Raw genomic sequence first — 25,984 nt, 5'->3', positions numbered from 1 at the left:
GATGACACTATCATCAGCTTAGATGAAACTATTCGTCCCGGTGGAAAGAGGCTGATCATTGGTGTAATTATTGAGAAGCATTGGCGCCAACATGCTTCCCTGAGGTAGTCTGTTCTTGTGTATCCTCAGCCTGTTTCTTTTCCCCAGAACTCAACTAAGAAACTTCGCTTTTGAAGGAGGTTTCTAATTGCGCAAGTCAGATGAAAGTCCTTTGTGACACTATATAACTTTTCTAGGAGAATTCGGTGATTAAAAGTATCATATGCTGCCGAGAGATCTATAAACGCAGCTCCTGTGATTTCCCCGCTTTCAAAACCATCTTCTACATGTTGACTTAATTTCAACACCTCCGATGTGCAGCTTTTCTCTCTCCTGAAACCAGCTTGCTCGATTTTATCAATCAACCTATTGACGATAAGTCTCTCCAGAGTCTAAAAAAGATGACACAATAAGGAGATTGGTCTGTAGCTTCTAGGGTCATTTTTGTCTTTGCCTGGTTTTAGAATGGCTTTGACCCTAGCCTTCCTCCATATTTTAGGTATCATGGAAGACTGAACGCAGTTGTTCATGAGTTCTAGCAACCAGCACTTCGCAGTAGGACCAAAGTTCTTAAGTTGTTTCATTTGAAGGTCATCAAGTCCTGTTGAATTCCTAATCTTACACTTACTAAGAACTAATTCCAGTTCAGTTAGTGTGAAATGCTTAGATAACTCATTGTTCTCATCTGGTTGTCTGAGTATAGGATTCTTCCCTACTTTCATGGAAAGTTTTCGTTTTCCATTAAGCAAACGTTGGTGTGCTATTTGATCTGCACTCACATTGGCATATGTGTTAGCTTGAGTAGGACCATTGCTCAAGCGTCTTAAAAGTCTCCAGGCTTCTTGACTGCTCTTACCCATATCGAATTCAGACGTCAATTTCATGCATGTCTCCTTCTTTGCCTGGGAGAGAGAGGAAAGAACACTTTGGGCTGCTTGAATAGTTTGCTCACGAAATGGGTCTTCTTCGTGAAGCCTGTAGTAATCGTGAAGCAGAGCAGTTGTTTCACGAGTTATACCTTGAAGCCTCTGGGAATTGATACCCGTGAACAGAATTTCACGATATCAATGAATTTGTCATAATCTTCGGGTATAGGAGAGACAGTTTTTATCCCCTCATCCAACATACTGGAAAACCTTTTCCAGTCAGTCTTTGGAAAGTTATATCTCCGTCTGAATCGATCTTCGTGTGGTCTTATGGATGAAGAGAGGTGACATATTAGTGACCGGTGTTGTGTTCTTGGGATTGGTGAGCCCATTTCTTTGGAACATTACTGCACAAATCAGTTGCTCACAAAGAGAAGATCTGGGTTATACCCTCGGTGCCATCTTCCACTGTTGAAGGAGGAGGGGAGCTTATTGTATTCAATAAGGGAAATCTCCTGAGTTTCAGCCCATGCAATTACGACGTCTCCATTCTAATCTTCTTGAGCATATCCCCGGACGTGACTACGGCTGTTAAAGTCACCGATCACTATTGACTTTTTGTGTGTTTACGAAAATTTTTAGGTGGCCACAAAGAGAACTTTTCATTTGTAGGCTTGTACACAGATGTAATGGTCGTGTTGCTTAGCTCCACGGTGATGTCTTTATCGTCAGTATAATGAGTACTGCTGATCTGGAGACCTGGCTTTACAAATACAGCACTATCATATTTCGCATGTGGCCTTTCTGCAACTAAAATCATTCCTGAAATCTTTGTACGTTTCTGATGTTCATTCCTCTGCATTTCCTGAATGCAAAAGACGTCATATTTCTGATCTTGGCACAGTTTTTGTAAGAGTTCTTATTTGGCAGCTGACAGGCTCTGAAAAGAGCCGTTTCTTAAGACACATTTTAAGACTGATTAGTTCTGCTTCTGATGTGAGAGAATCAGAGTCCTAGTCCACTGCCCAGGAGATACACACTACTGGGAGGTTTCTCTCGTGGGGTGCATCATGGAGATAGAGATAATGTTCTGCACTAATGCACAAGGTTCCTCGTTCGACTCACACAGAATTGTCCTTTTCCGTAACAGGCAATATCCACAGTTCGTTTATTAAAGAGCATTAAACATAATATAAAAACACACTGTCACTCAAGGAATGTACCAGATCGTTTCTCCTCTCGTCTGTTGGTCGCAGTAATGTTCTGTATTATTTAACATGCCCGAAATTTCAATGCTTCTGCCCCAGGATTGTGTACTCCTTCACTCGCAAAATTGTAAACGGAATGAAATACTGAATGAAGGAAACAAAACGCCCAATTGTTTGATTAGAGTAGAGTAGTATGCCCACCCCCTTTCTAAATCAATGCAGAGTTCAGAATGATGTAGTAGTGACCTTTGGACTCTGTTCAGGATGTGTGGGGTGTCGCGAACGACCTGGAAAGTTGCTTGTATTCTTCGTACAAGTTCATCTTCTTTTTCTACGGAGTTCGCATGCTTGTCAATTTGTGCAAAACGATCTGTACCCTGCCTACAGAGGCTGGGAGGCTACTGTGCGAAACGAACGAGAAACTTCTGTCTCCCACTTCCCACTTCCCCTCCCCTGGCTCTTTGGTATAGCAAATGCGGCAAGTTCGTCAATTTGAATTCCGCGCTCGAAAGTAACAAACTGACCAATCCAATTGCACCGTCGTTCTTAGCATAGCACGAAGAACATCCCCGATTATTTCGTCAGTATAGTTCTGTTTGACACAGACACGGACAGTAGAGAGTTAGGAGGATGATATAAGTGGTACTCACCGTTTTACTGGTCATGGCTGCACTAGTCTTCAACTTCAGGAGGACTGTGTTCGCACTTCGTATCTCCGTTAGAATCTGGAACAAAACAACATATGTGTGAGTTTAATGTTGGCAAATTGTGCTAATTGTATCTGGAAGAATATAAGTTGAAATATATTTCGTGACCTTCATCCCATAATCAGATTAAAAAACATTTTATTCGAACTACAAACCAGAGATTACACTCATAGGTCAAATCCTCCCGTATTGCAGCACATATAAGTACCGTGGGTTGATACTCAACGTGGGCTCTAAGGTGGAAAGCCTAAATAATTGTCTTCAGAAACAAGCTGGGTACTATCAGTTGAAGAGTATTCAGACCAAAAGGATATCGTATGTAACAAACTTCAGTACTGAAAGTTCTGGGTGTTATAAAAGGGACTGAAAATGTATATATTACAAGAATTTACTAAAACAGCAAATACGTCGTTCCCTTCTACTGGACCGATTTACTTCATTTTTGTGTAATTCTCTCCGGAATTACTTGCCGGTGAATCACGAGACACTGATAGGTCTCTAAGTTCAGCCAAATTTCAGTAATCATAAAATCAAATCATTAAATGATCACTCCAAAGATTGTACTTCTGTACTTAGCAGGTTACTAAGCGACTAACACATTGATTAATATTCTGATATATGTGATTTTTATCCTTCGTAATGTGATTGCACGCAGCCAGGTTTGGTTGCTACCTGTCAAGCCAGAGAGTATACGTTTCCTCTGATCACGGAAGAATACTACTCCCTGCTAGATACTCTCTGATTCTCTAATCTTTTCCAGCTCTCAAATATATTCAACAGCTGGCAGAGCGTTCCTAATAATTTACATGCTGCTCAGAGAAAAAAGTCTACGTACAAACAGACCCCATCATGACATACGCCTTAGACATTATCTGGGAATTCTTATCGAAGGATAACGTAGCTACATCTTTAAAAAGTTCTCTGATGTTTGTATTCTTGAGGTCCTTTCGAAGTTCGTTAAGCCAGGGTGTTGAGTTCTTAAGCGATGGCCTCCGGAGAGGTGCAGTGCGGGTCTTACGTGACCTGCATGTCTGAGGGTCCTACCTAGGATAATTTTTAATGCTGAATACGCCACACCAATCCAGGCCCCGAGCCATTAAAGTTAAAATCCCCGACCCGGCCGGGAATCAAACCCGGGACCCACTGAACCGAAGGCCAGTACACTGACCATTCAGCCAACGAGTCGGACGATTTCCTGGTGATCTAGTGAGATGTCCGAAGAATTTCATTCGTGTTTTCCTAATGTCAATTTCGATGTTTGAGAACTTGACTGTTGTGCCCGTCTTGGCTGTATCTTGCTCTCTTCTTCGAGCTCTCGTTTTCTCTCGAGTGAAAAGGTTTCACTTGCGTAGAGAACTGTTGGTTTTATGACGGTGTTGTAATGCCGACGCCGGCCCCATGGTCTAGGGGTAGCGTGCCTGCCTCTTACCCGGAGGCCCCGGGTTCGATTCCCGGCCAGGTCAAGGATTTTTATCTGGTCCTGAGGGCTGGTTCGAGGTTCACTCAGCCTACGTGATTAGAATTGAGGAGCTAACTGACGGTGAGATAGCGGCCCCGGTCTAGAAAGCCAAGAATAACGGCCGAGAGGATTCCGCGTGCTGACCACCCGGCACCTCGTAATCTGCAGCCCTTCGGGCTGAGCAGCGGTCGCTTGGTAGGCCAAGGCCCTTCAAGGGCTGTAGTGCCATGGGATTTGTTTTGGTTTGTTTGTTTGTTGTAATGCCGACATGGACGGCTTGACATGGAATTTTTGTTGCAGATGTTTTGGATGAGCCCTAATGCTCTTTTAATTTTTTGGAGACGAGATTGTTGTGTGATCTTGTCAAGACCTGTCGGTTCGATAACTTCTCCGAGGTATTTAAAGTAAGAGGCCCTGTCAATTGTACCATATTTTGTTCTCAGTCTCTTGATATCTGTATTTGAACATAAGAATATAGTTTTCTCAAACGATATCTGTATTCCCACCTTTACTGAATTTTCTTTAAGAATCTCGAGCTCTTTACCGGCAGTCTTGTCATTCTCAGTCAGTATCGCAAAGTCTGGTATGTAGAGGTTATCGTTGGGAAAGCCCAGTCCGATTGACTTCCAAAACTCACATTTCTTGAGTTCTTTCTCCCATTCTTCCATAGCCTTGTCTAGGACGACGGTGAATAGAATAGGAGAGGGGTCCATCACCGTGTCTCACGCCTGTTTGAATGTCGAAGGGTTCTGAGATTTCCCCCATAAATTTCACTTTAGATTTCATGCCAGCCAGTGTTTGTCTTATAAGTTCTCGAGCTTCGGGATCTAGTCCCCTATCTTCTAGAATATGGAGCAGTGAGAGCCTGAATTTCGAATCGTAAGCCTTTTTGAAATCTAAATGTGCATAAGAGGGGATTTTGTCTGAGAGCTCGCATTTTGAGTATGGTTTTGAAGTTAAAAATTTGTTCGGGGCGTGACCTATTTGGTCTCAATCCTGCTTGATATTCAGCTAATTTGGATTCTAATTGCTTTGTGTTCTTTATCAAGAGACATGCTGTTATTATGATCCTAAAAGTGACTCTATGGTGAGTCTCGAAGGTAATGAACCTTAATTCGAGCTACAACTATGGTTGTTAACCACAGACATTACGTTTGTCTAATGGAAGGGTCTTTACAATCGAAGAAAGGGAGGAAGCCAGCATCCATCAGAATGAAGAAATATTGGGCTAATAGGAAAGCAAAAAATCGTCTATAATTATAGGTGCTGACCACCCGACACTTCGTAATCTGCAGGCCTTCGGGCTGAGCAGCGGTCGCTTGGTGGGCCAAGGCCCTGCAAGGGCTGTAGTGCCATGGAGTTTGGTTTGGTCTGGTACCTTTAAGAAGATCAGGAGCCTCTTGCAAGAACTATAGAACGTCAAGGAGCTAACCGTATCCAGAGCACGACATAAGTATCCGAAATGATTATTACTACCCTAACCACCTTTTGCGTCAGTCAAGCGTAGGAAACCCGAAATTTCCAACCGACATTACATTGAAAATCCGTCCATGAAGGAACGTGGTTTCGGTCTTCTCACACGGCAATGGAGAATCACGCACTATATCCGAATACGACAAGAGAGATATCGATACGAAATGCACAAGTGTAGCTGGACTGTTTATGTGGACGACTGACCAATAACTTCCATCAAACACGCGTCTCCTGAAAATATAAAATCCATTCGTGGTCTGAAGATGGAGATCTGATCGTACGAAGATTATCTCAATTCCTTTTAAATTGAACATATTGTGTATAGACTTAGTAAATAACGCTTTGAAACTTATTTTATTATTGCTATATTCTTGGTATTCGTACTTCATCTTTCAATAAGTAAATACTAGAAGTAAAATATATCGACAGTTTTTGCTTTCGTTATATAATTTGAGTGGAGAGTAGGGCTTGTTTTTGTCGCATTTATTATCTTATCTTATCGTATCTTATTTTTCTTCTAATACCATCGCACAGTAATTTTTCTTCCTTTGTAATTCTTGCAACTTTGTCTTTAATTGTTCTAAGTGTACCACAATAATGCCTCCATGTGGGAAAGGAGATTCTCTATTCAAAGACACACACATTCAATTTACGTTGGAGAGTCGATACGAAGCAAATGAAGAAAGTCTCGCTCCCCCATTTAACTTTTTCCGAAAGCATCGCAGATATATATTTAATTGTAACGCAGATGGAAGGTTCGGAATTGATATCGGGAGGGTCAAATTCCAGATTTTAAAAATCCAATTTTTAATTTCGGGCCCCACCCATCTGAAGACATTCATTTGAAATTAGGAGCAGTTTGTGATACGAATATCAGGTGTCAAATCGAAAACCAAATCATATATACCGTCACGTTTTTAAAAGTCTTCATCCATCACCCAACTGTGACCACACGCTTTCATCACACCAAGGTTTGAGTGTATGTAGCCTAGTTTTAGAGACGCTGGACGTCAAAGTAATCGAATTTCAGAAGTAAATGGCAATACTTAGAAACTGATATTTATAATATTGAAATGTACTTTATGACACACGTTTTGTCTCTTAATGATCGTGTAGATATTGTGAAATATCTCTCAAACTTGGGACATTAATATAATGACTACTTAACGCTGACGTTCTGCAGCTTAATTCTCTCCCAAATGACTCTTCTCTCGTGAAGTACGTTGTAACATCTTTTAAATCAATAACTCACGCTTTTAACAAAATGAGTCTTGTATATTAACTGTGCACTCCTGAGACACAGAATGTTTCCCCAGCCCTCTTGTGAGAGAATGAGCAAGTAGACTTTGGTCCCCAAGGATTCGGTCTTCTTAGGTTCTTACTTGTGTCTTCATAATGGCTTCAATATATAATTATCCTGGGAGAAATATTGCTAAGTTATCTACTTTAACAATTGGACGTATTCAAAGTTATTCCATTTAGCTGTTGGGGTTGAATGTCCGACTCAGAGGGTCCCAGGTTCGATTCCCGGCAGGGTCGGAGATTTTAAAGGTGTTTGTTTAAATCTTCTGACTCGGGGACTGGGTGATTGTTTCAACACTTTCCTCTTCATATTCAGACAACACACTACGTCACCACCCAGCACAGAAACATGCAATAGAGATTAGTGTACATCCTTCCATATAAGGTTAATATCAGGAAGAGCATCCGGCCGTAAAACACGGCAAAATCGACATGTGCGACACAGTTCGCACCCGCGACTCCACACGTTTGGGAAGAGCGGAAGAAGAAGAAGCTGTTGAAAATAATTTTTACTTAATATAACATGTACGGTACATTCGTTTGTAATATACTGTATGTATGTACGTATGTGCGTGTAAGACTCCTTAGCGGTATGAATTCGTTAGCAGAGCAGTGAGCTTGCATTCGGGAGATGGTGTGTTTGAATAGCAGCGTCGGCGGTCCTGAAGATGGTTTTTCATGGTTTCCTATTTTCGCACCAGGCTGTACCTTAATTAAGAACATGGCCGCTGCCATCCCAATCCTATTACTTTCCCGTTCTTTAGCCGCCGAATCTTAATGGTCAGCGTATTGTCCTTTCATTCAGAGAGCCCCGAGTTCGAATGCCGGTCGAGCCGGGGACGTCAAACGCGATTGCTTAATTGGTGTAGCAATGGGACTGGGTGTTTTTGGTTATCTTAATGCACATCTACATACAACAGTCTACAATACCAACGACCAGAGAAATACGCAATAGTTAATAATGTATGACTGGTGTCAGGAAGGGCATCCGACCGTAAAACAGTATTACATGTTAGTTTCTTGTATTTAATGTTCGACATTTTTTGTTTGTGTTTTGATCATTTGAATAGTGAGTTGGCTACTTTGTGTTGGGAACGAACTCCTTTGAACCGGACATGAACTTGGGCTAGTCACGCCTGAACCTTTCTGTCACATGTGCATCATTACAAGGGAATAAGCTTTGCTTTTGTTTGTGTATCATGTTTTACTTTTTTGCTGTTAACAACTGTAATTAAACTATTTTCAACTTATAAAATGTAATATTCATATGTGAACTACGAACCAGCCACAATCCACTTTTCAACGCATCGCTGGGCTTATTCCACATTCCTGTCTCGGGCAGATAATACCGGCATAAGGTCAGGAAAACTGAAGTATATATGAATGCAAGTAATTCTTTTGCTATGTGTTGAACATGTTACTAAGTAACAGTGGCATTCAGTGAGCCGATCCAGTAGCGGCGATTGGGGGGAGCGAGGGGGGCAGTCACTACCTTTATTAGTCGAGTTATTTAATGTGTATAGAAATAAGGGGACTTTGGAGAGGATTAAACGGTTGAATTCCTAAAGGAGGCCAAAATCTCCCTAATTCAATACTAGGTGAGAGACTTCTGTGACTACTTTAAACCATTTTATGGCCATTGTCTATTTGTTTTTTAAGTTTCTTATTTTTGTTTATTGTACCAATAATTTTGATAATTATAGGATTTTATTTTTGCGGAGAAAACGTTACATTTTATTACATTTCAGTTAGCTGAAACTAGGAATTATTAAAAACAAGTAATTTGTACAAGACCTGTTGTCTTGTAAGCTAATTCCTTCCTTTATTTTCTTTAATTATTAACGAAGTTATCAGCGGAAATACGTACAAAATATTGTTCACTGCGGCTGACCTATTTGAAGAGCGCCAGAGCAAAGAGGAAGGGTGGCAGGGGTATACATTTTAACCAAGGCCTGGCAGTCTCTTAGTTTCTTAATGTGTAGTCAAATACTTACTCAATTTGAATTGTATAATCACTCCACACTTCTATTTAATTGTAACACATGTATAATATTGTTCCTTTTGTTGAAAGCTTTATTAAGAGTATTGGTTAAAAATCTCAAAAAAATTATTATTACCGCACTGTCAACTGTCGAATTTCGCTCACAGATCATTAAAACACTTACAATTTTTAGTTCTTTTCCCTACACCGCCCCGCTATATCCCACAAAGCCGGGTACCGGTTGTATGTACCATTTTTGCCCCCCGACTTCTAATTTCCAATTGCCACTACTGAGCCGATCAATGGTGTTTATTACATGTTGTTGTTTGAGTCATCAGTCCATAGACTGGTTGGATGCAGCCCTCCATATCACCCTATCCTGTGCTAACCTTTTCATTTCTACGTAACTACTACATCCTACATCTGCTTGGTCTACCCCTACCGTTCTTACTACCTCCACTTCCTTCCAAAACCAGGTGTACAAGTCCTGGCTGTGTTAACATGTGTCCTATCATTCTGTATCTTCTTCTCGTCATATTCAGCCAAATCGATCTCCTCTCACCAGTTCCATTCAGTATCCCTTCATTCGTGATTCTACCTATCCATCTCACCTTCAGCATTATTCTGTAACACCACATTTCAAAAGCTTCTATTCTCTTTTTTTCTGAACTAGTTATCGTCCTTCACTTTGATTCTGTCAGTCAACGGTTTCATTCCACACACACTTCACAAGAGTCTGCGAGAACTGGGTCTTCCACCGAGCATCTACAATATTATGCAACATTCTGTCCTCCTGTCAACATGCAGCATTGTTGGATCGTTCCTCTCGCAAGAATGAAGATCCAGTTTTGTATATGCCTGTACAACAACGTTTGTATTATAATATGTAAAAACTTTAATTATTGTAAGGCACTTGGTGCATCCCGTGCCCCATTACTACCCATATTTCCTGTGTAGAAGTGCATGAATAATAATAATAATAATAATAATAATAATAATAATAATAATAATAATAATAATAATAATAATAATAATAATAATAATTCGCGTTCCATCATCTTACAGGCCAATCACTGTGTAAGTTGACAGCCTGCCCTTGCATCGCAAACCGTGCGACGAGGAATGGTGTCGTCTGCTATGTATAGGAAACTATCTTTTTATTGTGAGAGAGCGCAGTGTTCTGTGTAGTCACAAAGTCAAAGAATCTATCAGTTGAAATTAAAATTCCTTGTCTTAGCTGGGAGTGGATACAGAGGCCCTGTAGTCCGAAGGTCAAGGAGCTGACAGTCCAGTTATGGAGGTGGACAGCGTAGAGTAAGGTGGTATCATTTACAACTTGCCAAGAGCTTTGTGTTAACTTACTTCCGGTACAATGTCTTCTAGCTGGCAGAGTGGCACGATCGTCAATTCAAATGCAAGTTCGATGTTCAATCACAGTGTACATGTGGATGTCCTTCGGAAAGTTGGGAACTAGCCCTGCTTCACATGAACAGTGAAATGGGGACGATGTGATTATAAAGATCTTTGATAAGTCTTCAACTACTTTGAAATCATTTAAGGAAAGACCAGATGAACAGATGATAGGGAATCTGCCACCTGGGAGACGCCCTGCATGCAAATCAATCGGGACTGATTGATTGTTTCTGGAACTACATATGTATACTTCAGGCTATTTCTTGTCGTATTTACTGCTGATGAGATCTTATTCTTATTGCCTGTTCAGTGAACATGAGGTAAAGACAAATATTGAAATATGCTTTTCACTCGCATGGAATTCTGTTCAAAAATAACGAAACATATATGATGGTCTGTTTATGATTGGGATATGGCAGTGATTACGGCACAAATACATTTTCCGCCCAAGTGTTTAAAAAAAATAGATAACAAATATGACTTTCAGTTTTTATTAGTAAATGACAGTTCACTACGGATATAAGTAATTGTCTCATATCTGAGGATATGAGGGAAGTATGGCCTGACTCCACATCAACCTGGACGAACGGTCACCGAATCACAGAGGGTAGAGATGGGTAGTCTATGTTCCTGTAGTGCGAAGAGGTGAGTCAGCGGTCAGTCACACCTGTTACCTTTCATACGAGTTATGGTATTCCATCGCATTTCACTTTCACGCCGCGGTTCGATAAAGCTCATCACTAGGGAAATCTGGGTTACTTGATGACAAGTGAGGCGTTCTTCAGAGCCGAGAGAGCTCTGTGCTAACAAAGGTGCAGTGGAGAGGGCTTCATACTACAGCCACTCGAGACATTCCCTTTAAAAGTGGCTTCAAGAAATACGATTGAGTCATTCAAAAGAGGAAACGTTTTCTTTCAACAGATTTATTCTTAAATGTTTCATTACAGTACTTGTCTTATTGTAGAACGGGGCTGTGTACGAACCGTGCGATACTTCTAGTGAAATGGTTCATTCCCCAGCCTAAAGGGGTGCAGTGAGTGGCGGGGGTTCACACCAGACACCTTTGACAACCGACCGATAAGTCTTCGGACGCTCGACAATGGCGACAATACGCTTTAACTCTCACAGTTGGAACCATTCCAGGACATTTTCCCCTATTGCATTTCTACCCCGAATATTTTCTTCCCTGAAAGGTTTTCTCCCTACACCACTTTCCCTAGCGCAATTATTATGCATTTCTTTCTCTCACAAAATTATTATAAACTAGTAGAATTAAACGGACACAAAACCAACAACTTTATCACAAGCTACATTATATATCTCAGATACAAAACTCATATGATGCGATCTCCTCGTGTACGCAATGTCAGCAGACAGATTCTAAGCTATACAACTTGCCTGCTTGAGAAAATCCGCGACTTTCAGTTTTATAAGCAGCCCCTGCAGAAAAAGCACATTGCCCGGCTTAGGCAACGCCGTGAATAGAAAGTAGAGTGCATACCACCTTCGTGGTTCCCATGGTACTGATGGTAAAACAGACTGGGTGACCGTATTAATTACTTAATTCATTAATTAATATATTTCGGTTGAATTGTCAAGAAATGGAACACTGTTGTACTATTGCGATGATTTGCAAGATTTTGGTACACAACGCACCCTTTAACTCTCTGTGGTTCAAGAGCTTGATTTTTGTGAAACACGTTAGCGTTTTATACATATACTAGCAATTACCCGCGGCTTCGCTCGCGTGGATTTGGTAATTTGATCAAAGTAATCGTTCCTCGGCATTGTACTAAGACATTATCTGAAAATGCCTAAAGTATAAAAGCTCACCCAAAAATTGAGTTTCTTTTACCCCAGAAAATTCCTTGTAAACCATGTTTGTGGCATTACATTTTCGGGCTAAGATGACCATACGACATAGAACTGTTCATGTGAGAAAGTCTTCTCTCAAGTCGAAAAACAAATACATGTTTATTTATTTTTAAAGGAGATTCCAAATACCAATTTTCACGTCTGTTACATCTTCAGTTTTAAGATATAAGTATCCTCATAAAAATAATTAAAATACTTTTCATTTCTTTTCACCCCCCGTCAATCGCCTTCGCCGAAAACAAAAACGTACATGTTCCTGTATTTTAAAAGGGTTTTCCAAATACCAAGTTTCTTGTCTCTAACATGTTCAGTTTTTGACATATACTGTAATATAGATATACCGGTGGGCCTACTCATTTTAAAAATTTATCCGCTTTTCCAAGTCCTTTCAGCCCCTTAACTGGATTTTCCGAAACAAAAAAATACGTGTTTTATTATTTTTAAAGGATATTCCAAATACCAGTTTTCATGTCTGTACATCTGTAACACCTTCAGTTTTTTAGATAAATGTATGCTCATAAGAATAATTCAGCTTCTTCTTCTTAACTTCTTTCGACTCCTCTCCTGCCTTAAGTGGACTTTCCAAAAACCAAAAAATACGTGTTTCTTTATTTTGAAAGGAAATTCAAAATTTCAACTTCACGTCTGTAACAGCTTCAGTTTTTAAGATAAATTATCCTCATACACATATTTCAACTCCTTATTTACTCAACCCCACATCCCTTATGTCGATTTTCTGAAAAAAAAACAAAACAAATGCGTGTTTCTTTATTTTTAAAGGAGATTCCAAATAACTTACCAATTTTCACGTTTTTAACATCTTTAGTTTTTGATATATAAGTATCCTCATACAATTAATTCAACTAATTTTTCAATTCACCCCCTTAAGTGGATTTTCCGAAGGAAAAAGAACACGTGTTTCTTTATTTTGAAAGAAGGTTCCATATACAAATGTTCATGCCTCTAACATCTTCAGTTTTTGAGATATAAGTATCCTCATAAAAATAATTCAAATCCATTTTCACCCCAGTCCGTTAAGTTGATTCCCCCTCCAAAAATGCGTGTTTCTTCATTTTTAAGGGATATTCCAAATATCAGTTTTCACGTTTGTAACATCTTTATATTTTTTGGTAGGCTATATAAATTCATACAATATTTCAACTAATTTTTAAATTCTCCGGCCCCCGTTAAGGGTATTTCCGAAAACAAAAGAAAACCTGTTTCCTTAATTTAAAAGAGATTCCAAATACCAATTTTTACGTCTGCAACCTGTTCAGTTTTCGAGATATACTGTAGATCCGCTAATTTTAAAATTCACCCCCTTTTTCAGTTCCCATTATGTGGATTTTCGAAAAAAGTATTTATGTTTCTTTACTTTTACAGGAAATTCCAAATACCAGTTTTCAAATCTGTAATATGTTACCTGCCTGAGATAATTTGCAGACATAGTATTTTTAAAAATTCTCCCCGTTTGTTACTCCTGTTCACCCCCCTACTCATCGGATTATCCAAAAACACAAAAATAAGTGTTTCTTTATTCTCAAAGCAGATTTCAAATACCAATTTTCATGTCTGTAACATCTTCAGTTTTTGAGATATACGTCTCCTCATAAAAGGTGTTCAACCCCTTTTCCCCCATTTTTGACCCCCTTAATGGAAATTTCCGAAAACAAAAAATGCGTGTTTTTTAATTCTTAAAGGAGATCCCAAATATCAATTTTTACGTATGTAAACTTTCAAATTTTTGAGATATAGATATCCTGAATTTAAAAATTAACCCCACTTTTCACCCCCTTGGCGCCGGAATATCCAAAAATCCTGTCTTAGCGAGCCCCTAAATTATAATGTGAATGTATCCCCAAAATTTCATTTCTTTACGTCCAGTAGTTTTGGCTCGGCGATGATGAATCAGTCAGTTAGTCAGGACAAGCTATGTTATATATATATGGATTAAAAATGAAATTATTTAACGACAATCACATTTGTTTTCATGGAAACTGTGCAAATCTTTTCAAGTAGAATGTGAAAAGAACCTCAGATTATAACCTCATCTCGGGGTTGCAAAAAGACATGTATCACGAGAGATATCCCGGTGGGGAGGAGTGGGAATGTGGAACAACCGCAATACGTGTAGTCAAGTAGAAGGAAGTTCAGACAGAGCTAATTTGTAAGTATTTAAAAGGAAGAGCTAAGGAGCATCCCGAGGTAACCCCATCGCAATTGATTCGGGCAGAATTGCCGAGAGTTGCATCCAGTGTTTTGCGTTATTTAACAGAACGGGGAAATTTAATAAACTGAACTCATGGACGGGAACGTAGCCTAGATCAATTACCTGTACTGAAAGCATTATGTGATTTAGGGAGGGACCCAACCAATATTGTAAAACGTTGAACGTTCCATTGTTGCGGATTACACAAATTATGAAGGGGGAGAGAGAATTTTAGAATATGTAAAACGATCGGTCGTTATTTCACACTGCGAAACATAATATCTCTGCTGCACGTGGTTATACATTTCAGTGAAAATCCCCTAACTTATTGGCGATAGGAAAAATAGGTATTGGGGAATTTCATTTTGGGTGAACTGGTTGAAAGGAAAAAGGGTCTGGGGGAAGAAATTATTTTGGGAGTATGTGTCTAGGGAAAAATGACCGTGAATCCTTCGAATCCATTTATTTCCCATAGCCATATCTCAGGACTTCTTCGCAATTCTTCGCACGACAATTTTCTGAGATGATCTCGGGCGTTGGATTGCAAAACTTTTCCAGGAGCAGACGTGGACTCTAACCACAAATTGTTGGTCATGAAACGCCATCTAAAGCTGAAGAAATTGAGAAGGGAAAGACTGAAAAATGATGGAATCTAGGCAAGTTGAAAGAAAAGAGTGTGAGGGATTGTTTCAAGCAACATGTTGCACAAGGGCTAAATGAAAAGGCTGAAGGAAACGCAATAGAGGAAGAGTGGATAGTCATGAAAAATGATGTCACTAGGGCTGATAAAGAAATGTTAGGAAGGAAGAAAAGATCAACTAAGAATCAGTGGATAACTCAGCAGATACTAGACCTGATTGATGGACGTCGAAAATACAAGAATGCTAGAAATTAATAGAACAGAAAAGAATATAGGCGATTAAGGAATCAAGTGGATAGAAAGTGAAAGATAGCTAAGTAAGAAAGGCTGAAGGGGAAATGCAAGGAAGACAAAGGTTGTTTGGGGCCGATGACCTTCGATTTTAGGCCCCTTTAAACAACAAGCATCATCATCAAGCATCATCAAAGGTTGTTTGGTCCTGGGAAAGGCAGATGCTGCATACAGGAAAATCAAGGAAACCTTTGGAGAAAGGAAATCTATATGTATGAAAATTAAGATCTCAGATGGAAAGCCACTTATAGGGAAAGAAGACAAAGCAGAAAGATGGCAGGAACATATCCAACAGTTGTATCAAGGTAAAGATGCAGATGATTTGGTCCTGGAACAAGAAGAGGCTGTTGATGCTGATGAAATGCAATTTTGAGGTCAGAGTTTGACAGAGTGATCTAAATAGGAAAAAGTCACCTGGAATTAATAACATTCCCTCTGAATTACTGACTGCTTTAGGAGAAACCAGCATGGCAAGGTTATTCTATTTAGTGTGTGACATGTATGAGGCAGGAGAAGTCCCATCCGATTTTCGGCAGAATGTTGTTATACCTATTCCTAAGAAAGCCGGTGCTGACAGGTGTGAAAACTACCGCACCATTAGTTTAGAATCTCATGCCTGTAGAATTTGAACACGTATTATTTACAGAAGAATGGAAAAACAAGTTGAAGCTGAGTTGGGAAAAGATCAATTTGGGTTCAGAAGAAATGTAGGAACACGTGAAGCAATCCTGACTTTACGTCTGATCTTAGAGGATGGAATCAAGGAGGACAAGCCCACGTACATGGCATTCAGAGATCTAGAAAAGGCATTCGATAATGTTGATTGGACCAAGCTATTTAATATTCTGAAGATGATTGTAATCAGATACCGAGAACGAAGAATTATCTACAATCTGTATAAAAATCAGTTTGCAGTGATCAGAATCGAGGGCTTTGAAAAAAGAAGCAGCAGTTCTGAAAGGAGTGAGGCAAGGCTGCGGTTTGTCCCCCCTCGTTATCAATGTTTATATATAACAGGCAGTAAAGGAAAGCAAAGAGGAATTTGGAAAGGGAAACGTAATCCAAGGAGAGGAATTCAAAAGCTTGAGATTTCCCGATTATGTTGTTAATTTATCTGAGACTGCAGAAGATCTCGAGAAGCTGCTTAATGGTATGGACGAAGTCTTGGGTAAGGAGTACAAGATGAAAATAAATAAGTCCAAAACAAAAGTAATGGAGTGCAGTCGAACGAAGGCAGGTGATGCAGGAAATATTAGATTGGGAAATGAAGTCTTAAAGGAAGTAGACGAATATTGTTCCTTGGGTAGTAAAATAACTAACGATGGTAGAAGTAAGGAGGACATAAATTGCAGATTAGCACAAGCAAGGAAGAGCTTTCTTAAAAAAAGAAATTTGCTTACTTCAAACATTGAAATAGGAATTAGAAAGATGTTTTTGAAGACTTTCATGTGGAGCGTGGCATTGTATGGAAGTGAAACATGGACGATAACTGGCTCAGAAAGAAAGAGAATAGAAGCTTTCGAAATGTGGTGTTACAGAAGAACGCTGAAGGTGAGATGGATAGATCGAATCACGAATGAAGAGATACTGAATCGAATCGGTGAGAAGAGATCGATTTGGCTAAATTTGACGAGGATGAGAGATAAGATGTTAGGGACACATCTTAAGACACCCAGGACTTGTTCAGTTGGTTTTTGTAGTAAGTTTAGGCGGTAAGAACGGCACGGGCAGACCAAGGTATGAATATGACGAGCAGATTAGAGCGGATGTAGGATGCAATAGTTACGTAGAAATGAAAAGGTTAGCACAGGGTAGGGTGGCATGGAGGGCTGCATCAAGCCAGTCTATGGACTGATGACTCAAACAACAACACTCCTAGGTACTTGTAGAACTTTTGATATGAATTAAACGACACCTAACAAGACCTACAACCACGCCAGAGTTCAGAGCTACAGCCGCTCAGCACGGCGGTTTTAGTACCTCAAAATGACAGCGTTATAGTATCATACCTAGGCTACATTGATACTCCCTCTTTGCAAAGTTTGCTGAAACTTTCTTCTTTTTCGATTTTTAAGCTTTCCCGTAATCTACGGTAACATTCATAACCTACCAGAAAGATCGCCTGAAGAAATCGAAGTGCAACGATATTCCCGGCCTACTGCTTGACCGGGCCCACCACTGACTCATACTGATCTCAGTGAACGGCGCTCCAGTCTTCAGTCCAGTATTAAAATCCTTGGACTCACCGGGAATCAAACCCAAGAGGCTCGGTTTCTATATATCTACCATCTCGTAAATCTTCAAACATGCTTCAAACAATATTCAAAATAATAATATCGACGCCGTGAGACAAATCTGTGACGGTGTGACGTAAAGCAAATTTTAATTAATAATAATAATAATAATAATAATAATAATAATAATAATAATAATAATAATAATAATAATAATAATAATAATAATCAATGTCTAATGCCAATGTCTTATAGATTCTGTCTTCTGCTTGCCGTCTCATCTCACGGTAGGAACTACATCCAACGTTTTGCATCTATACTTGAAGGAATTGCTTCCTAGGTCGACCTCGTCCCTTCTTTCGTAAGATCTTTCCTTCTAAGAGATTGGTCAGGAAGGTATTATGACGCACTGTGTGTCCAATGAATTTAGATACTCTTCTATGTATTGTTACAATCAGCTGCTTTTTCTTGCAGGATACTTTCGTTGGTTCTTTTTTCAGTCCAACTGACTTTTAGAATTCGCCTCAAAACCCATATCTCAAACACTTCAAGCCATTTCCTATCCTGTTCTTGGATTGTCCAAGATTCACATCCATATAAGAGTACGCTCCACACAAATGATATCACAAAACTTTTCCTGATCTCAATATCTAGATGTATACTGCTCAGAAGATTTCTTTTGTTGCTGAATGCTTGTTTGGCAAGCGTTATTCTTTTTCTTATCTCTTTGCTGCGACGGTTATCATTTGTGATTACACTTCCGAGGTAAGGGAAACTGATGACTTGTTCCACTACTTTGTTAGCAAGCTTGATGTTGGTGTGATTTCGCTCAGGATGTTTACTTACAGCTAACATTTTTGTGTTCTTCACGTTAATGTTTAAGTGTAAATCTACTAAACTTGACGACAGTATATTCAGCATCATGGATAATTCCTTTTCTGTGTCTGTAACCACTGCTATATCATCTGCATATCGAATACAATGGATTTGTTGTCTATTTAATTTTAGTGCCATTTGTGTTGGTCTTGAACTTCCTTATAGCTTTTCCGATGAATACTTTAAAGAGGTACGGTGATAATGGGCAAGCCTATATTACTCCCTTCCTGATTTTTACTTCCTGGTTGCTTCCTTTGATGTCTATTATTGTGGTATGATCTTCCAGTCTAATTCTGAAGATTTAATAATTTTGAAGAATTCGTCCCAGTTTACATTATCGAAAGTCTTTCCAATATCTACAAACGCTATATATGTGTTTCTGTTCTTCTTTCTAATATTTTTCTTAGAGCTTCTCTTGTTCCCATCCCTTTCCTGGTCTGGATCAATTTAGAAATCAAATTTGTTACTTATCCTGGCTTTTAATATTGACGATAATATTTTTGACGCGTGAGAGAGCAGTGTCATGGTTCTATGTTCAGTGCGTTCTAAACTACTTCCTTTCTTTGGTATCATAACTGTTTTGCTTTCGGAGGAATCTTCAGGTTTTTTGCCACTATCGTAGCATCTGGAGATTACATCATAAAGTAGGTCTTTCATTTTCTGACCCATATTCTTTAGTAGTTATCCTGGTATGTTATCTGGACCGCAAGCTTTATTGTCACTTATTCTCTCAAGCGCTGATTCTAATTCTCTTCTTCTGATAACAGGGACCTTATCTTCTTCTATATCATTTTCCAGTTCAATATACCACGTTTCATTAGATGCATTCCCATCACACAGTTCTTCAAGGTATTCTTTCCACCGCAGGCTGACTTCATCCGCATCTATTTAGATTTTCACATTTTTATCCTTTATTATATAACATTTCACTTTCGGTTTCTGGTTTAAGGCCTATGATGTGTTGATGAGCTCTGTCAGTTTTTCCTTCAGCAATATCTTTTCCAATGTTCTTACTTATCACAGTCATCCATTCCTCCTTTGCTTTTCTACAAAGGGCTGTAATTTGATTTTTAACAAGTCTGTATTGTTCCTGACTTCTTATGGTATTATCCCTCCTGCACTTGTTTCTCTTTACTATCAGATCCAATATTTATCTTGTAATCCTCGGTTTCATTGGTTAAAAAGTTCTTGTTCCCACTGTTTCATGGGCTATATTTATCAAACCTTCTTTAATATTTTCCCATTTCGGGTCATCAAGTCCTTCAGCCAATTCATTCGTTTTGTGGGCGAAGATCTCTTGTCCTTTAGTTTGGTTACATCTAGAGGTTTTGTTTGTCGATGCCAGTTCTTTTCCAGTTGGATATTGACAATGATCACTGCCAATCTCTGCTCCAGGGTAGTTATGGCTTGTTTTAGCTTGGTTGCGATATTTTCTCTTGACAATGATGTAATCATTCTGATAATGAGCAGTGTCACCCGGAGCTTTCCAGGTATATCTCCGCCGTAATGGTACATCAAATAACGTGTTTGTCACGATCATATTGCACTGATCTCAGAAATCAAGTAGTATCTTTCCTCGTTTGTTCCTAATACCGAGTCCGAACTTCCAAATTCCTTCTCGATCTGGATGACTTCCAAAAATAGCATTAAAAGCTTCCATAATAATTACATTATCTGATTTCTTTGTCAGATTCCATATTTGGTAAACATTTTCATACATTTCTTCAATTTCTTCATCCGAGCTGTTCGATGCGGGAAATTACACTTGAAGAGTAACTATATTCCTGGGATTTGTTTTGATTTTTACAACTAGCTTCCCTTCATTTACGCGAGAGGTGTTCATCACATTTCTTGCCCATTTGCTTCTAAGCACAAGTCCTACTCCGTTACTTCCTCCACTTGTTCTGCCACTGTAGATCATTCTGAAATCACTGTAGAAATCGCTTCCTGGCCATCTGATTTCACACAACCCCAGAACATCTATGTCTTTTTCATTCATTTCATTTTTGGCTTCTTCCAGTTTTCCTGCCTCTAGTAAGGTTCTTACATTCCAAGTTCCAATGTTCATCGATTCATTTTTTTGAGGATTTCGCTGGATGACGACCTGAGAAGTCTCATTCTTTCCCCTGCCGGATCCTGGGTTCCTTGCCTAATGATCAGTAGACTGTACATCTTGCTGTGACAGTATCGTGGTTGTTTATGTACTAGAGAAAAATAATTGAGGTGGTTTCCAGTTGCCTTCCTCAATGCGCAGTAACCACATCACATCCCAACATCCAAGGATGACGCTATACGATGCAGCTGTTTGCCGACACAAAGTCGGTGGATCGGTCTTTGTATCAATAATAATGATATAGGCCTAGCTGCTGCCACTATATCATGTCCTCAGTTGATCCGTGGGTGCATGCACCACGCTCATCGAGAGCACCCAATCAGCCGGTGGGACGCGCCGTGTCGGGGTTGAGGACTTCCCCGCCCAGATCCGTCTACCACAGTATACGGAAAATCCCCTACTCAGTTCAGAGCTCTTCCTCCGTGCAAGCTGCACCTGGACAGGGAAATAATAATAATAATAATAATAATAATAATAATAATAATAATAATAATAATAATAATAATAATAATAATAATAATATCACCATCATAATTGATTGATTCAACGAAGATAAGGAGAATCAAATTTTATGGATACGTATTTAGAATGGATGAGGAGAGGCTGACAGAACAGTAGACCTAAATTTTTCGACAAATGGTTCCCGGAGGTAAGAAAAGATCTTGAGGAATCCGGATAAAATCCGAAAGACATCCTAAACCGAACAAATTACAGATCAGTGATCGACAGCTTCTGACTCTTCCATGACGAACAGAAACCGAACAGCGGAAAGAAGACAGGCTGTCAGAAAAAGAACGGCCGCAAAGGCGGCTTCCAGTAATGTGTGACTGTCCCTTAACGAGGTCTCAAGTTGTCGAAAACGAATATTATGATAATAAGAAACAGAAGAGAATAGAGGTGTTGAAAGAATCTGTAGTCAAACCGGAATGTCTATACGCGAGGGAATGGCTAGTACTGAATTACAGCTGAATTACAAGCTGAATACATTAGAAATACTGGAAAAATTATACGGAATTATCATGGATACCATGCAGCATAAGATTTTCTGCGTTCTTGAGTTTGAAAATGTGAGTGGGTAATTATGGTTAGCGGGCTTTTCGTCTCCGATTGGGCTCTGAACCACCAACTAGGAAAAGCACTAGTCGTTGAGTTATGCAATTTCACGAAACTGGATGTATCTGCAAAGGAAAAAGTTCGGGACGATCGGGTATGTCCAAACAACTGTATGGAGTGTTTTGAGACGGTGTTTGGTGTACAAGCCATACCGATTACAACTTGTGTATACTCATCGTCCGAATGACAAAACAAAGCGTACTGAATTTTGTGATTTTGTAGTGATATGCTATAATAATAATAATAATAATAATAATAATAATAATAATAATAATAATAATAATAATAATAATAATAATAATAATAATAATAATAATCGTATGGCCTCAGCTACCGTGTGCAGACATTTCAAGTTGAGGCCATCTGGCTGTCTGCTGGTCAATTTCGACGTTCCGTTTTACTCTCGGCCCACTAGATGGCAGACCGAGTAATCCGAAACTCTCCTGGGCGTCTGTGGCTGAGATTTAATGAATTTTGTCGGGTAAACACCAAATGTGTCACCAGAGATCTTTTACATACCGACATCGTACGTCATGGAGTGTCGAATGGACTTTTTTCTTCAAAAATCCGACTCCATCTGCCAGGTTTGCACCTGCTATCTTGGGATCCGGAGGCCGACACTCTACCACTGATCCACAGAGGCAGCTGATATGCTAGAATTGATGGAAGATGACCCGTTTCTATCACAGATAATTTTTAGCGATGAACCTACGTTTCATCTTGGTGGACACGTCAATAAGGGGGTCTGCAAAATCCTTATGTAACATTCGAACACGACAGAGACTCGCCGAAGCTAAACGTGTTCTGTGTCTTATCACGAACAAAGGTGTATGGACCATTCCCTCTTGCGGAACGCACTCTAAGTGGAATAACGCACCTGGGCTTCTTTCCTCAACTAACTGAAAATTCACAAGACTTCATTTTCCAACGGGATAGAGCTCCGCCGCATTGGCACCGAAGACTGTTAAAATCAATCCCTTACACGCCGATGGATAGGTGACATGGGAAGAGAAGACCTGGCTATACACTTGTAGCTACCGAGATCGCTGTATCTGACTCCATGTCACTTTTCCTGTGGGGCCAGGTTAAGGACACGGTTTCTGTCCCACCTCTACCAACAACTCTGGCCGGAACCGTATCACTGCTAAGGTGCACTCTGTAACACGAGACTTGCTCTCTCTCGTGTGGAACGAGTTTGGCTACCGTTTAGATGTTTGCCGGTTTCATTTATAACCTGTGGTCAACAAAACTTTGAACCTTTCACTGTTCAATGGTATGTAGATCGTTCATGTCCAATGTATATTTCATGAAATTCAAATTAATTAAATTAGATCCATCTTTTTGAGCATTACGGTACCGCGGTAACGGTCAACCATATCCGAGCGGCCACTCAAGCTTATTCGTGTACGAACATCATCGCACGCAACAGCTTAGTCGAGCAGTTCGTCTGCAAGTCTTCCCAGCCCAAAGTCTGAATCATTTTCTGAACACTGTTCCTTTGTCAGAGATCTCCCGGAACAAATCGGGCTGCTCTCCTTTGGATCTTCTTCTGTTTACTGATTAAGTACGCCTAGTGAGGGTCTCATACACTAGAAGCATACTCTAATTGGGGTCTTACCAGTGACTTGTACCCCTCTCATTTACATGCTCACTGTAACCTGTACGTACCGTCATAACGGAAGGGAGAGGTCTAGAGCCTCGTTATTGCGATTTCCCTTCCCTGATACCAACATCAACCATCTATCTTGGCTCCCACTGTGCATACGCCGTCTCCATAAAATCCTTCGTTCTTCACTGCCATTTGACCTTCATGTTTGAAATACCGTTCATCCTATATTTACTAGCAATTCCGTCCTTGGTTTACCTACCCTTAGAACTGCCATTTACGGTCATTCATTCATTCATAGTAATTGCCAGCCGTGAGTGGAAGCTCCTTCCCGAAGGTATCAGAGGGTTAAGCGCTATTCGCACTTTCAAGGAAGCACTTGGGAGATGTACCAATAAGGATCACAACCATTCTATTGTCATGGATACCTGGTAGAAGATTGCTAACCGTTCTATTTTTCAAATGTTATGAAATGTTCTTCACTACCTCTCATGCACGATATATTACTCGTATTGTATTTGATTTGTTTTAACTAAATTAAATTTCATCACTCATATTTTTCTGTTATTGCTCATTTATTTTAATTTGTGCTTAATTTAATTATTGTAATGTATGTTTCAGTGCCTGGTCAGATGAAAGAGAAGGCCTTAATCTTGTCAGGTAAAAGAAACCATTACTAAACTAAAATGAAACATTACTATCATGTAGGTATTTGTAGGAGGTATAATTCGAAAATATGCATTATTGAATTAAATTATTTCTCAGATATATACTGTTAATAATTAAATGATTTCTTTTCCAGGTATTTTCTAGTATTGGACTATATTCTATAGACTGGAAAACATGAATATTAGATGTTAACTAAGCCACAAGCAAAAAAGGAAATAACATCCAAATAAAAAATAAAAGTTTATTTTTTTCAATTTCTAGAAAGTAAAAATTAGGACTTGGCAAATTTGATCTCTTGATGGAAGATAGAATTCCAATATGAAAAGACAAACCTGTGGCGTGGGCGATAGGATCGTAAAGCAGAACAAGAGGACAGTAAAAGCGAAAGAGGTAGTAACTGTTGAGAAGGAATAAGACGCTGAAGTACTCTCCGTTCCTTATCCGTATAGACCTTAAAACATTTTTGATAGACATTGATTGTGACAGATTTCTATGCTATGGTGTCTCGTTGTTATTCACCCATAAGCAGTTATAAGCACGTTAGTTTATGAAGTACCAGTTCTTGGAGACTATTTGTAGAAAGAAAAATTATATTGTAATTTTGAAAACTAAGCAGATCTATTTGAACCAGCACGTGGTAATTGAGCACCAAAGATGGAAAAGGGTGAAGTGCCGAAATATGAAAAATGTGATGTTTTTTGTAATAAGGGGATGTATTGGCAATGCCGCATATGCACGTGCGTGAGGTCATTGCGTCTCGCGCTGCACGTCACTGTGCTTTCACTCATGCATTTTCTAATTTCTGAGCCACTTTATTAAAGAAATTAAATTTATAGAAGGTGATATTGTAATGTAATTATATTGGATGTAGTATACTTGTACTTCAAAGGCCGCAGGTAATCATTAATTCCTGGTCTACTTTGGCACAGAAGAGCAAAAGTGTGATTGCGCTCGGGAATGCGTTTACCCGGAAACATATTTCTGGCCGTTCCACTTTTTCCAATCTTTGGTCCTCGATAGTCCACTGTGTGACATGAAGCACAAAGTGCTATGGACGCACTAGCACCACTCACACCCTAGCCGCTTCCACACTGGCACAGTTATCAGTGAGACTAAGACATCTGTGGAAGCTGAATTCTCTTCTGGTCGAATCCATCAAGAAATATCAAGAGGCGGAGTAATATTAGAAGAACATTACGCCTTACCTAGGAGTTATTAAGCAAGCATTAAGCAGTTCGGCCTAAACACATGATTACAGGGTCTCTGGAAACTGCCCTCCAACAATAGGTTCATACAAGGTCTGTGTCCCAAATCCCTCGAAAGAAACCTCCATGACATCTCAAGTCAGAGTTATAATGTTAAACCCACTACTTCGGTATCCAGTGGCCATGACATGTCAATATCCATAAAAAACCGTATGTCAAAATTCTGCACGAATACAATACTCCGTCGTTCGAAAATAAAAAAAGTTCGCCCTCGTACATTTTCTCCGATACACGGAGAAGCATAGATACAGTATGCCCTTGGGCTTAGAAGTCTCTTTGGTGGTTCCCCTTTTAGTAGCCTCTTACGACATGCAAGGCGTTCTTTGACTCCACCCAGAGCAGAGATAAAAAGTTCTCATAAATCGGAAGAAAAATGAATGTGTCCACAAAATAATTGTAAGGTTAATGCATTGTTAGAAATGAAAGACATTATAAACATCAGTTCAGTCGAATCCAACCATCGGCAATAAGCTCTATCCAAGTTGTCCTGTTCGACACTGCCTTGTTCCAGGGTGACGGTGGTGTCTAAGCAACGAGTCCTCTGGCGACCTGGCCTTCTTGTACCGGTGATCATTCCCAGCATTGTTGCTTTTTCCAATGGCTCTTATCGCATAACGTGGCCAAAGTATACTAGTGTCAGTTTCA

General features: G+C 39.6%; 1 protein-coding gene across 2 annotated transcripts in view; it reads right to left on the bottom strand.

Annotated features, from left to right (window-relative positions):
- LOC136867495 (uncharacterized) overlaps positions 1-25,984 on the bottom strand; it is a 743,927-nt gene that overhangs the window by 230,848 nt on the left and 487,095 nt on the right. For both annotated transcript variants that reach the window (XM_068227105.1, XM_068227106.1), the window contains exon 2: positions 2,764-2,838. In XM_068227105.1, coding sequence (XP_068083206.1) covers positions 2,764-2,778 — 15 coding nt within the window. In that variant the 5' untranslated portion in view covers positions 2,779-2,838. The remainder of the gene's footprint in view (positions 1-2,763; positions 2,839-25,984) is intronic.

Source organism: Anabrus simplex, chromosome 3 (genome assembly GCF_040414725.1).
Source record: "Anabrus simplex isolate iqAnaSimp1 chromosome 3, ASM4041472v1, whole genome shotgun sequence".
NCBI lineage: Eukaryota > Metazoa > Arthropoda > Insecta > Orthoptera > Tettigoniidae > Anabrus > Anabrus simplex.
Note: the sequence above shows the minus strand (reverse complement) of the source record. Positions and strands in the feature narration are given on the sequence as shown.